The sequence below is a fragment of the Entelurus aequoreus genome, linkage group LG02 (genome assembly GCF_033978785.1).
Source record: "Entelurus aequoreus isolate RoL-2023_Sb linkage group LG02, RoL_Eaeq_v1.1, whole genome shotgun sequence".
NCBI classification, from domain to species: Eukaryota; Metazoa; Chordata; class Actinopteri; order Syngnathiformes; family Syngnathidae; genus Entelurus; species Entelurus aequoreus.
Genome location: NC_084732.1, coordinates 38,688,757 through 38,705,516, shown reverse-complemented (window position 1 = coordinate 38,705,516; position 16,760 = coordinate 38,688,757). Strand labels below are relative to the sequence as shown.

At 46.0% G+C, this 16,760-nt stretch overlaps 1 protein-coding gene across 2 annotated transcripts in view; it reads right to left on the bottom strand.

Moving 5' to 3' along the window:
* Window positions 1-1,198: 1,198 nt before the first annotated feature.
* The window catches only part of rnaset2 (ribonuclease T2), a 33,414-nt gene continuing 17,852 nt past the window's right edge, over window positions 1,199-16,760 (bottom strand). Inside the window, exons 8-9 of one of the 2 annotated variants that reach the window (XM_062026366.1) lie at window positions 1,921-1,995; window positions 1,199-1,843 (exon numbers count right to left, since the gene is read on the bottom strand). In XM_062026366.1, the coding sequence (XP_061882350.1) occupies window positions 1,670-1,843; window positions 1,921-1,995 (249 nt within the window). In that variant the 3' untranslated portion in view covers window positions 1,199-1,669. The remainder of the gene's footprint in view (window positions 1,844-1,920; window positions 1,996-16,760) is intronic. The other variant, XM_062026374.1, reaches the window with a different exon arrangement.

Sequence of the window (16,760 nt, the reverse complement as noted above, 5' to 3'; positions counted from 1 at the left end):
TCAACTGGATATAGAGAACTAGTAGGTAGTTTGATATACAGTGCATTATGACATGTACTAGACCTGACTTGAGCTGGGTTGTTAGTAAACTATCACAACTCCTAGCAGAACCAAAGCAGCAGCATTGGGCTACAGCAAAGCACCTACAGAGGTACTTAAAGGGTACTATAGATCAAAAACTACACTTCCAGAAATGTGAGGAAAGCCTTCAGCTTGAGGGATATAGTGATGCTGATTGGGCAGTTGATAAAAATGATAGGAGGAGCACAACTGGATACTGTTTCAGCTTGACTGAGAATGGTCCAGTTATATCGTGGAAGAGCAGGAAACAGCCAACGGTGGCACTCTCCACCTGTGAAGCTCAGTATATGGCACTAGCAGCCACTACTCAAGAGAGTATGTACCTTGTGCAACTACTTAAAGGAATAGATAGTAGTCACCAGCATCTACCAGTCAAGATATATGAGAACTACCAGGGGGCAATAGCTTTATCTAAGAACCCAGTATGCAGACAGAGGCGCAAACACGTAGATATAAAGTACCACTCTATACGGTCTGCACACACAGAAGGGAACATTGCTATAGAATACTGCCCTACTGCAAACATGGTAGCTGATGTTTTTACCAAGCCAGTGACAAAGGCTAAATTTGAGAAGTTCAAGGGGTATTTGTTTGGAGAGTGATGTGAACTGGCAGATGTAAATGTGTTTGAAGTGTTAACCAAAATGCCAAAATGTTTTATTTTGGAGTTATGTATTTTTTGGTTTTTGTTTACCATTATAGATAGCTATAAACATGTCTTTGAGTGGGAGTGTTAAGCGCATTTAATAATATAAATAGCAAAGCCATGTTGAATATCTTACGCAGTGACGTCATGTGCCTGCGTGCACTGAAATGGTATTGTGAGCACGCGCAGAATAAACGGTGCAGTAAGTTCCTGGACAAAGAAATAATACTTCCAATTCAACATCCCATGGGACGGTTCTACAGTACGCTTCTACATGCCCCTGGAAATGGCAATCACAGTAACAAACACATTTTTAGATTCTCAATCCATATTGGACCGTATTATCATTGTATGATGTGTTGGGTCTCATTAGGTTGTGCAGGTGAACTTGATGAAAGGGCCAGTGAATGTAGATCCAGTGAAATCATATTGACTGTAAATGCATGTTGAACCCTAAAATAATGACAAAAGCACACACTGAGTTTAAAATATTTTAATGTCATTTAGTAAAGGCAATACATTCCAAAGCTCATCATATCCAATTACACAGCACTCAAACAACACCAGTAGACTTATTAAGAAGACATTGTGAAATTTATAGCAAGATCAAATTTACAGTACAGTTGATCGGTAAACAAAGAGGCATTGGTTCCCAAGAGTGTAGAATTAGCGTGCAACTGTAAACACTAGTGTTTTTTTGTTTGTGTGTTAAGGACATTTAATAATATAAATAGCAAAGCCATGTTTAATATCTTACGCAGTGATGTCATGTGCCTGCGTGCACTGAAATGGTATTGTGAGCATGCGCAGAATAAACGGTGCAGTAAGTTCCTGGACCAAAGAAATAATGGCGGTTTGTTTATTTCCTCCCGTGAATACAAAGTGCTAGCTAACCACATTGGTGACTGTTATAACATTAGACTGCTGCCGAAATGAGTAACACTACAGTATGTTTCGAAGAGGTGGGTAGTAAACTGGGATGTCCTGTTCACAGACACTGAAAATAGATGCTTTGGAAAAACTCTGGTCTTCAAGTGGGAGTTTTTCACAATCCACGAGCGAGAAGTCAGAGTTGAAACAAATCTCGATCTGACCCAAAGTCTGAGCATCGGAATTCTGGAGAACACAAATCATCAGCACAATTTTAGAACTCAGTGGGGAATTGAATAGGTACGGCTTTTAGACAATTGTACCTTTGAAGGGTGCACACACTGGATCTTCGGTTTAACACCGTAGAAGTTCTCTATGACACCTTCAATTTGGGAAAACTACAAAAAGATATTCATAATACATTTTATTTGTGATGCACTTTACATTCCATAGAAATCTCAAAGTGCTAAATGACACACACTGTTTAGACCTCACAACATCCATCCCATTCCGTTTGATGCTACGATTGCATTTTAATAATATGCATGTATCTGAGATGTGAAACGTCAGCATTCAATTTTTATTTTTTACTTTTTTTGTTTTTTGAGATGCACTTGTTGACAGACTGATGCAAGTCATCCAGATTGTAATTACAGTGGTAGCCTGCTATACGAGTACTGCAGCTTACTAGTTTTTCGGGATACAAGTTGTTGTGCTTTGGGTTGTGTTAAAAAAATGGGGTTACGAGCCTCTCCATCGCTAGTTGGCGTAGTGACCCTTGTAAAATCTGCCTTAAACAGTGTTTTCCTTGCTAGATTTAGCTTGTAACTAGAGATGGACATCCCTTTGTTTTCCAAAAAGAACAAAGTGAAAGTGAAGGACAGTGTTAAGAAGAAGCTTGTCATATTCTTTGAATAAAAGACATAAATCATCAAAAACATGATGTAGTGTGTAGCTGAAATGGTAAAGCAGTTCAAGCAAAGCACTGCCAGTCTCCGCCATACTAAAGCAGAATGAGTCAGTAAAGGACGTTAAAATAATATCTAAACGGCAAACATTTATCCATGAAAATATGGAGAAGCTGCTGATGGAGTGTTTGAAAGAGAAGCAGCTTGAAGGAGATATCTTAAAAGTTCGCTTTACAAGGCAAATGGCGTGTCACGCCCTGCGTGACGATTTTGTGTCTGGTTTGTTTTTATTTTGTTCTGTGCTTAGTTCCTGTCCTGTCCAGCACCCTTACTTTGACAGTTCCACTTCCATTTTGAGTATCAGGCAGCCACTTTACTTTGGATCGCAGCGCACCTGTTTTGAGTTTGTTGTTATCTTGCTTATTTATTTGAGCTGGTGTTACTTTCCGTGGTTGGGACATTGTTTACTTTGTGGACGTTTTCCTTGCGAGATGTCTTGTAAGTCTGTTATTCTCCAGCATTCTGTTTTTGTTATTTTTGTAGCATGTTAAAGGGGAAATGCACTTTTTTTTTACAATCATTTTAGTTTTAAGATTCTAAAGATGATAAAAAAAGCTTGCAAGATTTGGCAAATGTGAGTCACCATTGTAGCTTTCAAAGCCCTATAAAACAACTTTAAAACCCTCCATCGGCGTTTTATATACATGCTGCAAGTATATATATATATATATATATATATATATATATAATATAGTAACAGAAACATTCATAACAATATGTAACATGTATAATATTTACCGTAGTTTGGTCATTTTATGCATGACCGAAACTTATTTCCTCAGCGCATTTGTTTCCGTTCACATAGAAATGCACTTCCGACTTCCGGCAACAAACTCGTGTGTGTTCTAATCATGGATTTGGTAATAGTTGACGAACATGGCTATTTCTGGACAAATGAGGATTCAAAACCTTATCTTTTTTAACCTGATTATTCAGAGGATGAACTACTGGTTATAGAAGCGAGCATGAAGAGAGGCTGAAATGTTGGAGCATGCGGAAGCTGAGAGAGTGAGGTCGGCCTGAATTGACGCTGCAAATGTGAACCTTGGAGCCGAGCTATGGCAACAGAAATTGCGTGCTTACTCAAAATAAAATGGAACCTCCCCGGCCAGCTGGACCAAACGCACAACTGTCCATCGGGTGAGTCACTATATTATTGATCATGATACATTCAGCACTTCATGCTTGTTATTACAACTACAGTACATACACTTTTAAACTAGCTGTGTACAAACAAAACCTGAAATGTGCGCCTATACTTTACAGATACTGTAATTTGATTGTTCATGTTTTTTAGTCAGTAAAGATTGGTGTCCTATTACATTGTGCTGTGTATTACAAACTCAAAAGCCATTCGGGTGCTGTTGCAAAACCTAGCTTATGGTTAATGCCGTAGCATGTCGTTGACACTCAGCATCAAGGGTTGGAATTGGGGGTTAAATCCCCAAAATCCGGGCGCGGCCACTGCTGCTGCTCACTGCTCCCCTCACCTCCCAGGGGGTGATCAAGGGTGATGGGTCAAATGCAGAGGATAATTTCATCACACCTAGTGTGTGTGCATAGGTGGATTAATGACCGGGCCTACCGGGCCCAGGCCCAGGGGGCCAGAGGCCCCAAGGGGCCAGGCCAACTTGGCCCCGCGGCCGCGACCCAAGCAAAACTACTTTTGCAAAAATAATAATCTTAAGCCCCAAGGGGCCAGGCCAACTTGGCCCCGCGGCCATGATCCATAGAGGGTAAGAGGCCCCAAGGGGCCAGGTCAACTTGGCCCCGCGGCCGCGACCCACAGAGGGCCAGAGGCCCCAAGGGGCCAGGCCAACATGGCCCCGCGGCCATGATCCATAGACGGTCAGAGGCCCCAAGGGGCCAGGCCAACTTGGCCCCGCGGCCACGATCCATAGAGGGTCAGAGGCCCCAGGGGGCCAGGTCAACTTGGCCCCGCGGCCACGATCCATAGACGGTCAGAGGCCCCAAGGGGCCAGGCCAACTTGGCCCCGCGGCCACGACCCACAGAAGGCCAGAGGCCCCAAAGGGCCAGGCCAACTTGGCCCCGCGGCCGCGAGCCACAGAAGGCCAGAGGCCCCAAGGGGCCAGGTCAACTTGGCCCCGCGGCCACGATCCATAGAGGGTAAGAGGCCCCAAGGGGCCAGGTCAACTTGGCCCCGCGGCCGCGACCCACAGAGGGCCTGAGGTCCTAAGGGGTCAGGCCAACTTGGCCCCGCGGCCATGATCCATAGAGGGCCAGAGGCCCCGAGGGGTCAGGCCAACTTGGCCCCGATCCATAGAGGGTCAGAGGCCCCAAGGGGCCAGGCCAACTTGGCCCCGCGGCCACGACCCACAGAGGCCCCAAGGGGCCAGGCAAAATTGGCCCCGCGGCCATGATCCACAGAGGGCCAGAGGCTCTCAATCATTATTATCAAAGCTAATTCTCAAATTGGATGGATCACACAACCTCACTCACATATTCTTTATCAATTATTAAAGGTTGTTTCTGAATTTTGATCACAGAACTTAATGCAAATATTCTTGATTGATTGACAAAGCTCATTCTCAAATTTTGATTACACAACCTTACTCTGACAAATTATCATTATCAAAAAGCTCTATCTCGAATTTGGATCACAGAATCTCACTCAAGTATTCTTAGCTGTGCCCCTCCCCCATCAAGTCTTTCATAAACCGGTCTGTTCTTTTAGAATCTCCTCATTTGGTATTTTGAACTCGTGAGAGACTGCTCAAAATTTGGTTTCCTTTCCCTCAGTTCAGACTCAGAGATAATTTGAAATCATTCAACAAGAAGTTTAACGCGCGCACACACACACACACACACACTTGAGTTGAGCATTACTTGGAAATTCTTATATTTTCCATTTTGCTGTTATTATCAGCATCTTCCCATTTTGTCCTTTTCTTTCGAGAAAGTTTACAGTCTGACATTTGTCACTGCTGTCAGTTAATAACTTTTTGGTCTTTGACCCATTTTGTCATTTTCTCGATTCGATCGTCACTGACCACTCTCTCCTGTCTGGCAGACATCGTTGCTGCCATCATAGCTAGCAAGCTGCCTGCAGCGGGTCATCCCTATGTTCCCCGTCCCTATGTTACCCGGGTCCTATGTTCCCCTCTACCGGGGAACTAAGGACCCTTTTTAAAAAAAAGGGTTCTATGTTCCCCGCTGCGGGGAACGTACAACACTTTTTCCAGAAAAGGGTTCTATGTTCCCCGCTGCTTCCAATGCGCGACTAAGTAAGACGCACGCAGACACGCATGACAGAGACGCGTTTAAGTTGTCGAAGGAAGGAAGTTCGCGTTTGAGTTGCTCTATCTGCTGCCGCACGCCCTGTGACAGGTTAGGTTTAGGGATGGTTTTGGTCAGGGCACAATTTCGCCAAAAAAGTGCTCCACAACGCCCTGTGACAGGTTAGGTTTAGGGATGGTTTTGGTCAGGGCACAATTTCGCAATTTCGCCAGATACAATGCAGGGAACATAGGACCCTTTTTTAGAAAAAGGGTCCTAAGTTCCCCGGTCGCATACAAAGACCCAGGAACAACCGGGGAACATAGGACCCGGGGAACATAGGCACGCTCCCGCCTGCAGATAGCAACATTTTGGTGTCCTTTGGGAAAATATTTAGAAAGAAGACAAAAGTACACACAGTTGTACAACTATTATCTTTATGATCTTTTTTTTGTTAGTTTCTCTGTTACTGTGTGTGGCCAATTAAGCGACTTTTGGCCATACCTGGCTGGTGACATTTAGCGACTTTCTGGTTGATGTTAAGATTAATAATAGCAACAGTTCTCTTCATCTTAATGCAATTTATTGTGTCTGTCTCTCCACATTTTGCCATTAGGTACTTTGAGCTCTTGTTGGTCAGTCACTCTAAGGTACATTGTTGCTGCCATCATAGCTAGCAAGCTGCCTGCAGATAGCGACATTTTGGTGTCCTTTGAGAAATATTAAGAAAGAAGACAAAAGTACAAGACATTGTACGATTACTATCTTTTTAAAATTATTTGTTTCACTGTGTGATTGACCGACTTTGCCGCTAGATTTCGCGTCTTTTGGCCATACCTGGCTAGCGACTAAAAACATCATTTAGCGACTTTTTGGTTGTGAAGATAAGTGGTAAAAGCAGATCTTCCTGTTGGTCTTCCCACATTTTGCCATTTGGTACTTTGCACTCTTCTTGGTCACTCCAAGGCATTTGTCCCTGCCTTCAGCTAGTCACTTGGCTCTTTTGGAATATATTTCACTGTAATTGGCTCTCTCTCTCTCTTTCTCCTCAGTACAAATCAGCCTGTTCCCTTGCCATTCATCACTGACCACTCTGCTCTCCTGTCTGTCAGACATTATTGCTGCTTGCAGATAGCTTGGGGTCCTTAGAGAAAATATCAGAAGAGAAAAGTACACAATTATCTTAATTATCTTTTTTATTCAGTCAGTCCTTCAGTGAGTCCCAGTGTGTTGGCGATTAAGCAACGTTGGCATTCAATTAGCGACTTTTGGCCATACATGGCTGGCGACTCAAAAAACTAGAAAAAAAGTACAAAAAGTTGTACAATTAATATCTTTATTATCCTTAATTCCCCTGAATCCTAGAGTGTGTTGCAATTAAGCAACTTTGCTGCTAGGTTTAGCGACTCTTGTTTTGGGCATACCTGGCTAGCGACTACAAACATTATTCAGCAACTTTTTGGCTGTTAAGATTAACGTTAATAAATTAAATCCTAATACAATTTATTGTGTTGGTCTCGCCATCTTGCTATTAGGTACTTTGAATTCTTGTTGGTCTCTGCTAAGGTATCTGGCTGTTGTCTTTGCCTTCAGTTAGTCACTTGGCTCTGGAATATATTTAACTGTACTTGGCTCTCTCTTTCTCCTCAGTACAAATCAGTCTGTTCCCTTGCCATTTAGACATTTTCTTGATTGGATCATCACTGACCACTCTGCTCTCCTGCTGTCTATCAGACATTGTTGCTCCCATCATAGCTAGCAAGCTGCCTTGGTGTCCTTTGTGAAAATATTTAGATAGAAGACTAAAGTGCACAAAGGTGTACAATTATTATCTTTTCAAAATATTTGTTTCACTGTCAGTGTGATTGACCGACTTTGCCGCTAGATTTCGCGTCTTTTGGCCATACCTGGCTAGCGACTGAAAACATCATTTAGCAACTTTTTGGTTGTGAAGATAAGAGGTAAAAGCAGATCTGCCTGTTGGTCTTTCCACATTTTGCCATTTGGTACTTTGCACTCTTGTTGGTCACTCCAAGGCATTTGTCCCTGCCTTCAGCTAGTCACTTGGCTCTTTTGGAATATATTTCACTGTAATTGGCTCTCTCTCTCTTTCTCCTCAGTACAAATCAGTCTGTTCCCTTGCCATTTAGACATTTTCTTGATTCGATCATCACTGACCACTCTGCTCTCCTGCTGTCTATCAGACGAATCAGTTGATTCTCTGCTCTCAATTGTCTATGCTAGTAAGCTGTTATTCTCTGCTTTGGAGTGTTGATGCTGGGTTGCTAGTTTTCTAAATCACCTCACACACTTGAAGGAAGCAGCACCGATCATAAACACACAAACAAACTCACACACACACACACACACACACACACACACACACACACACACACACACACACACACACACACACACACACACATGGTTGGTTTATCTGTTGTGATAGGCAAAGAGCCAATGTGCAAAGAAAGAAGGGAAATATGGATCATAAACGTTTAAGTGGAGGAGCTAGAAAAAAAATTCAGCAAGAAAAGAAAAAAAAGGAATCAGTTTTACTTGAGAGTGTTCCAAATATCTCCAGCTTCTTCAGTACAAAGACATCTGCTGAAAGCAATTCTATAAATGCTACTGCAAATTCAGCTAAGGTTAGCAATGCACCTGAGCTAGCATGTAGCTCCCAAGATCCTGAGACCACTACAAGTGTAGACACTGAACCAAATGCTTCTGATGCTTATGATTCAACCAATTCAGCAGTAGCCAGTTGCTCGGATGAATGTGAGGTCACTGCACCTCTGGACAGCATAGAAAATGAGCTGAATCTTTCTTCAACACCATCTACAGTGACAACTCTACCTAGTGATCCCGCTAAATGGGCTGAGACCCTCACTGAGTCAATGAAGGAAGTTCTTATTCAAAGAGGTGCAAAATCATTTCACAACCGTCACAGCCATTATCCAGCTTCTGTGAGGAACAGTGGGCTAGGAGGCAAAACCCGATGCCTAAACAATGAACATTTTACTTCACACTTGCCCAATGGACAACGAGTACAAAGAGAGTGGCTGATGTACTCTCCCTCTACTGGTAATGTTTACTGCTTTGCATGCAAACTGTTTTCCCCAAAAACGCATTCTTTTGTGACAGGCTATTGTGATTGGAAACACTCAGAAAGATTTGGTGAACATGAGCGAAGTGCTGAGCACATAACCTGCATGCAAGCAGTCTTGAACCGCGCCAAAGGTGCCACAGTTGATGCAGACCTGTTCAAACAGTTTCAGGCAGAGAGCAGCTATTGGAGGCAGGTGTTACAAAGAGTTGTTGCAGTCATTAAATTCCTTGCAGAAAGGGGCCTTGCATTTAGGGGTAAAAATGAATCGTTAGGGTCTCCTCTCAATGGGAACTACCTTGGTATTCTGGAGGTCCTGGCTGAATTTGATCCCTTTCTAAAGGATCACATCAGAAAGTTTGGGCAGATGGGTCGAGGTAATACCTCATATCTGTCCTCCACCATTTGTGAGGAATTCATTGAATTGATGGGTGCAAAAACCAAACAGGCTATAGCAGATGAACTGCAAGCAAGCAAATACTACTCTATCATTGTGGATTCAACCCCAGATTTATCTCATGTGGACCAATTGACATTCATATTCCGTTTTGTTAGCAAAGAGGGCAGTGTTGTTGAACGCTTTGTGGGTTTTGAGCCCATTACTAGCCATACAGGTGAAAGTTTGGCTAACTGTGTCATGTCTGTGTTGGAAAATCTAGGGTTAGAGCTGTCAAATTGCAGGGGGCAGGCTTATGATAATGCCAGCAACATGTCAGGGAGGTATAATGGGTTGCAGGCTCACTTAAAGAAAAGCAACCCATTAATACACTATATTCCATGTGCAGCTCACTCTTTGAATTTGGTGGGAGTCAACAGCATTGACAGATGTGGAAATGAAGTCTCTAAGTATTTTGACTTGATTCAGTCTATTTACAACTTCACAACTGCATCCACACACCGATGGGACAGGGTATTTGGCAATTCCAACATAGATCTCACACTTAAAGCTTTATCCAACACGCGTTGGAGTTGCCGTGCAGAATCTACCAAAGCACTGTGGCAGAACTACAGTAAAATAAAAGCAGCACTACAGGTTATTTCCACTGATGACACAGAGAAACGAGACACACGAACTGAAGCTGACAGTCTAGTGCGGAAGCTGGATTCACTTGAGATGGCCTTCATGGCAGGCTTTTGGGACACTGTTCTGTCCAGATTTCAGGCCACAAGTCTGCAACTTCAAAAAGCAGACATGGACCTTGGTACAGCAGTTAGATTGCTGGAATCTCTGCGCACCTTTGTTCTCTCCCAAAGAGATCTATTTGATCATTTTGAGCAGAAAGCCTTAAACATGTTGGGTGGCACCCCATCTTACAGGGCTGAACGGACGAGGAAACGTAAAAAGTTTGCTGATGAATCAGCATCCCCAGATGTTGTGCTTGAGGGAAGGCAACTGTTTCAAATAGAGACATTTATTGCCTCTATTGATCAACTGAGTTCAAGCCTTAATCACCGTCTGGAGGCCTACAAACATCTGAACAATTTGTTCAGTGTCCTTTTCTCTTTGGATACAGAGTCCAATGCTTCAGTCCTTCACAAGGCCAAGATTCTCACTGAATCATACCCATCTGACCTCAATGAAAGTCTTGGACAGGAGCTTATACAGTTCAAATCTTTTATACAGCTCAACAACACTGATGAGGAGAGGACCCCTTCAGGACTGCTCAAAACAATAATACATTTTGGACTACAGCCTACGTTTCCTAATACATACATTGCGCTACAGATTTTTCTCACTCTACCGGTCAGTAACTGTGAGGGAGAACGCTCATTCTCTCTTTTGTCAAGAGTAAAAAATGAGCTGCGCACAAGAATGACTCAGAAAAGATTAAATGCGTTATCTCTAATGGCAATTGAGAGTGAGCTGACAAGAGAGTTGGACTTCAATGATGTGGTGGATGATTTTGCAAAATTGAAAGCACGAAAGAAACCCCTTGCTTAAAGGTGCACTGTGTAAGATTTTTAGGTTATTTCCAGAATTCACCCATTCACTAATGTTAGGCTACCTGTTTTCATGAATACTTACCACCACCATAAAATTCTAAGTATCCATTATGACTTGGAGAATTGCACTTTTGCCATTTCTGGGAAGTGTCACCTGGATTGTGAAGATAGGATTGACTTTAGGCAGAAGCTTGGTGCTTTCTCTGGCAAACTGAACCTCAAGCTTCATTCTCTGCAGCTTTGCATTCTTGTGCAGACTTTCATCCACAAGGAACTTTTCAACTTCCCCACTATCGTGAAGGGGCCATCAAAAGATTTCAGTGTGTCCAGCATGTCTAGTCTCTTACTCTCCTTTCTTTGAGCCATCTCTTGTTTCTCATCTGCCCTACTCTCGAATTTTGCCTTCATGAATTTACTCCAGTTGAGTTCAACCTCCCTTTTTGCTTGTGCTGCTGCCTTGAAACCTCTGAAGCTCCTGGCTCTTCTGTAAAATTATTGACCTATTGACTGCGTTCAGTGTGCCCAACTTCTTCAGTTTGTAGTCCACCTTGCCACATTGTCTCTCCATCCCAATGTTGTGCACAGGGGTGCCATCAATGTTACTAGCCTGTTCACTGACAGGGTCCATTGGGAAGGTCTCCTCATCCATCCTCTGCCTGGCCAGGACAGTCTTCAGATGGGGCAGCATGAGATCTGTCAGCTGCTTCACTTCATCCAAGTATTCGGCAGCCACGTCTGACACTGAGTTCAGGACATGTCCAGTGCCTGTCCAGCCACTATAGCATTCTTGGAAATGGGCTATATTGACCTGCATGCAGCCCTTGTACCATGAACTGGCCTACACCTTTCTTTGTGGTGCTCTCCGATGCATGTTATCATTTTACCTTTCTCCTTCTCCTCAAGCTTAACCACAAATAGATACAGACTTTGAGCCTCAATTTGCTGCACAGCTGCCGTTATGCCAATGTGTTTTCCTAAGATATTATTTTATTTTTAATGATAGAAGGGAGGAAAAGGGGGCAAAAATCATGTCCGATTTAGTTTTTTGGGTGGGTTGGGGGGTTTATTTCATGATAGCTACCAACTTCCAATACATAATATCTCTCAAATGACCCAATGCACCATCACTGAAGTGGGCGTAATCATTTTCAAAAATGTTTATTTTTAGGCCATTTATCCCCTCCCCCTGTGTCTGTGTGAAACCTGTGCTTGTCAGTGTCTGTGTGGTATACCTAATAGTGTGTGTGCAGTATGTGCACTCTTCTGTACAGTACAGTGTGCATGTCTGTTCACAGTATACAGTATTTCTTGCATAGTGCGTGCGTGTGTGTGCGCCCACACGCGCGGGGGGTTGAGGGGCCAAGACCATGTCAGGCCCAGGGGGCCAAAATTTCTTAATCCGCCCCTGTGTGTGTGTGACAATCATTGGTACTTTAACTTTAAATACAGAGAAAAGCAAGCTCTGCATTAAGTACAGTTGTTATAACTGTCACACCGCGGTAAGGGAGTTCTTGTCTTGGGTTTTGTCATGTGAATTTCATGTTTTAGTTTGAAAAATAAATCTCTTCTCGATTCAGGTCACTTGCTTTCTTTTTGTGTCATCAGTCTGACGTCCCTGATCCCTGATTGTTTCCACCTGTTCCCCATTAACCCCATGTGTCTTATAGTCCGCGTCTCCCTCTGTTCTCTCCCAGAATGTCTCGTTGCTTCGTGCATCTTCAGCCTCATGCCCAAACCTTTGAGTATCTTGATCCTGAATTTCCTTGGTGGTAATTTGAGTTTTCTTTTCTCCTCTTAAACAGAGCGATTTTTGGTTTATTACGTTTCAAGTCAAAGTGGTGAGTTCAGTTTATTCTTACAGTTCCTTCTTTTCCTCTTTTTGAGTTAATTTTTGTTAACTATTTTTCTAGATCGGAAACAGTGTAGAAGTTCTATAGCCCAGTGGTCCCCAACCTTTTTGTAACTGCGGACCGGTCAACGCTTGAAAATGTGCATTATTTTATTTATTTTTTTGGTCATAAAAAAATACAATCATGTGTGCTTACGGACTGTATCCCTGCAGACTGTATTGATCTATATTGATATATAATGTAGGAACCAGAAATATAAATAAAAAAATATATTGTTGTGCTCGTAGCGTGAAGGCTAGACAACTTGAAATATAGTTGACACACAAAAACGTGTGCGTCGTTTATTCAAGAAAAGCACAAGCAAGAATGAACTCTTTCATCACAACACTCAAATATCGCGGGAACAACAAACCCCCACCTTTGTGAGAATGTACTGACGGCCACTTAAAGGGGCCGCGCCGAATTACTCGCTCTTAACAACACACAAAGAACCACATTGTCATAAAGAACCACATTGTCATGTGCACAATAGAACAGTACAGTGAATGATGATGACAAAGATAAATAACAGGTGTGGTGAATTATGTCCTTAAATCAACCGCTACACACATCCCCCCAGAATTTGCCATCACGAAGAAAAACAAACTGTCAATGGACAGGGGCACGGACGGGCCGACCAGACCGGGTGCACCGTACTGGTACTAACGCCGGGGAGTCAACAGGGGGGACCGGAAGGGTATCTGTACTGTCTAAGGTCCCGGGGGCCTGCGTAGAAGGATGCATAACATCATCTTGGGGCCTAGGTAGAGCGGGCGGACGACCCCGGCGCGGGGGTACGGCCGTGGTAACCGGCTGACTAAGATCCAAGTGGGCCGCTTTCAGCCGGTCCACCGTGATCTTTTCAGACCGACCCCCGATGTCCAACAGAAAATGCTTGTCTCCGCTCTCTAGGACGCGAAATGGCCCATCGTAAGGAGGCTGAAGGGGGCCGTGGTGGGCGTCGTGGCGGACAAAAACAAACGCCGCTCCCCTTAAGGAAACGGGAAGATGAGACGGCGTAAGGCCGTGTTCAGAAGTGGGGATGGGGGCAAAACCCTTGGCGGCATCGAGGAGAGCAGCTCGCTGCTTACTGGCGGACCAAGGTGCCGTCGTGCTAGGAATAAAGTCCCCTGGCACTCGCAGGGGCTGGCCATAAACCAACTCTGCCGAGGAAGATTGCAAGTCTTCCTTGGGGGCAGTCCGAAGCCCCAGCATCACCCAAGGGAGCTTGTCTACCCAAGCGCTGTCCTTCAGGGATGCCCTGAGCGCTGCCTTCATGGACCTGTGAAATCGGTCACACATACCATTGGCCTGCGGGTGATACGCCGTCGTGTGGTGGAGTTTCACACCCAAGCTCTCGGCCACAGCGGCCCAGAGCTCGGAAGTGAACTGAGAGCCCCGGTCGGATGATATGTCCGATGGGGTACCGAAACGGGCAACCCACGTACCAATGAACGCGCGCGCCACCTCCACGGAGGTGGCGGACGTCAGAGGTACTGCCTCCGGCCAACGGGTGGTCCTGTCGACCATCGTGAGGAGGTATGTGCAGCCGCGTGAGGATGGGAGAGGCCCGACCAGGTCCACATTGACATGGTCAAAACGGCGCTCCGGAACCGTAAACGGTGCCAGTGGGGCCCGCGTGTGGCAGTGCACCTTTGAGCGCTGGCATGCCACACATGTGGAAACCCAGTCCCTAACATCTTTTTTCAGTCCACGCCAGACAAATTTTGCAGCAACCAGCCGCTGGGAAGGTTTCCTCCCAGGGTGGGAAAGGCCATGGATGGAGTTGAACACGCGCCGCCTCCAAATGGCAGGCACAAGGGGCCGCGGCCGACCGGTAGCGACGTCACAAAGGAGCGTAACCCCTGTGTCCTCAAATGGGACCACAGACAACCGTAGCCCTGTGGCTGCAGCCTTCAGTGCTTGGATGTCCGGGTCGTCGGCCTGGTCAACTGCCATTTGTGCAAAATCGAGCCCCACATGGACAGCGCTCGCGACGGCTCGGGAAAGGCAATCAGCCACGACATTGCTTTTACCAGCAAGGTGCTGGATGTCCGTCGTGAACTCTGAGACGTAGGAGAGGTGCCTCTGTTGCCGAGCCGACCACGGTTCAGCCGTCTTGGCCATCGCGAAAGTGAGGGGTTTGTGGTCCACAAAAGCTGTGAAAGGCCGGCCTTCAAGCAACGAACGGAAATGGCGTATGGCCAGATAGAGGCCAAGGAGCTCACGGTCAAATGTGCTATATTTCCGCTCGCAGGGGCGCAACTGCCTGCTAAAGAAAGCCAAAGGTTGCCAAGTGCCACCCGCCCACTGCTCATGCACTGCACCTACAGCATAGTCTGACGCGTCTGTGGTAATTGCAATAGGAGCATTGGGTAATGGGTGTGCCAGCAGGGTAGCGTTAGCGAGAGCAGACTTGACCCCCACAAAAGCACTGTGCCGCGCGTCAGACCAGTCCACCGTGTGCTTGGGAGCAGCTCCTTTAAGAGCATCATACAGCGGCCGCATGACGTCAGCTGCCCGGGGAATGAAACGATGGTAAAAATTTACCATGCCAAGGAACTCCTGAAGAGCCTTAACCGTGAGTGGGCGGGGGAAGTTTGCGATGGCCGCAACCTTCGTTGGGAGGGGAACTGCCCCGCACTCCGTGACACGATGTCCGAGGAAGTCGATCACAGACAACCCGAACTGGCTCTTAGCTGGGTTAACAATGAGACCGTGTTGGCTAAGGCGCTGAAAAAGGGACCTGAGGTGGGTCACATGCTCGGCCTGAGAGGTGCTCGCGACCAGGATATCGTCCAAATAGACAAACAGAAACGGCAAGTCACGTAAAACAGAGTCCATCAACCGCTGGAAAGTTTGTGCTGCACTCTTAAGGCCAAAAGGCATACGTAAAAATTCAAACAGTCCAAATGGGGTGATGACCGCTGTTTTCGGGATGTCAGAGGGGTGGACCGGCACTTGATGATAGCCCCGGACAAGATCTACCTTAGAAAACAGTTTTCCCAGCGAGGTGGGCGGAAAAGTCTTGTATGTGGGGTACCGGATAACGGTCCGGGGTAGTCGCCTCGTTGAGTCTGCGGTAATCACCGCATGGCCGCCAACCACCTCCGGGCTTCTCCACCATGTGGAGGGGCGACGCCCACGGGCTGTCTGAGCGGCGAATGATCCCGAGGCGTTCCATGGTCTTAAATTCAGCTTTAGCGATGGAGAGCTTAGCAGGGTCCAGGCGCCGGGCTCGTGCGTGCACAGGGGGGCCCGTGGTGGCAATGTGGTGTTCCACACCATGCTTGGCAGTAGATGACAAGAACATGGGCTGCGCCAGGGTCGGGAAATCAGCGAGGAGGCGCAGAAAAACGTCTGCGGTGGGTAGCATGCTGGAAAGCCTGATGGAGTCCGTCGCGCTGAGACTGCACTTGTACGAGCAGAACGTAATCGCATCCACCAAACGCCTGTTTTTTACATCCACAAGGAGGCCGAAAGCACAGAGAAAATCTGCACCGATGACCGGCACCGTCACTTTAGCAGTCACAAAGTTCCAACTGAAACGCTGTCCACCAAAACACAGTTCCACGTACCGTATTCCATAAGTGCGGATAGGGCTGCCATTGGCCGCTTCCATGGGGGGGCCATGTGACTCAGACAGCATGTCCAACCTTGATGCTGGCAGGACGCTCTTCTGCGCGCCGGTGTCACACAGGAACCGTCGTCAAGAGAGGGAGTCCTGGATGAAGAGCAGCCTGCCAGTACTGCCGACGCTCATGGCCACTGCTGAGCGCCGGCCCCGGCGTTTCCCGGCGGCGGTCCACAAAAACTGCACGGGGGACGGCACCGCCTAGCTTTGGTCCCGAACTTTGCGTGGAAAAAACATAGTCCAGAATCCGGTTGCCGCCTGGGGGGCGCAGCAGCAGCAGCAGCAGCAGCAGCGAGAGTGGAAAAATCTGCCACGGGTCTTTCTGTCTCAGCCGGAAGCAATGCAGCCACATAGGCCGGTTGGGAAGCTAAAAAAAACTTATCA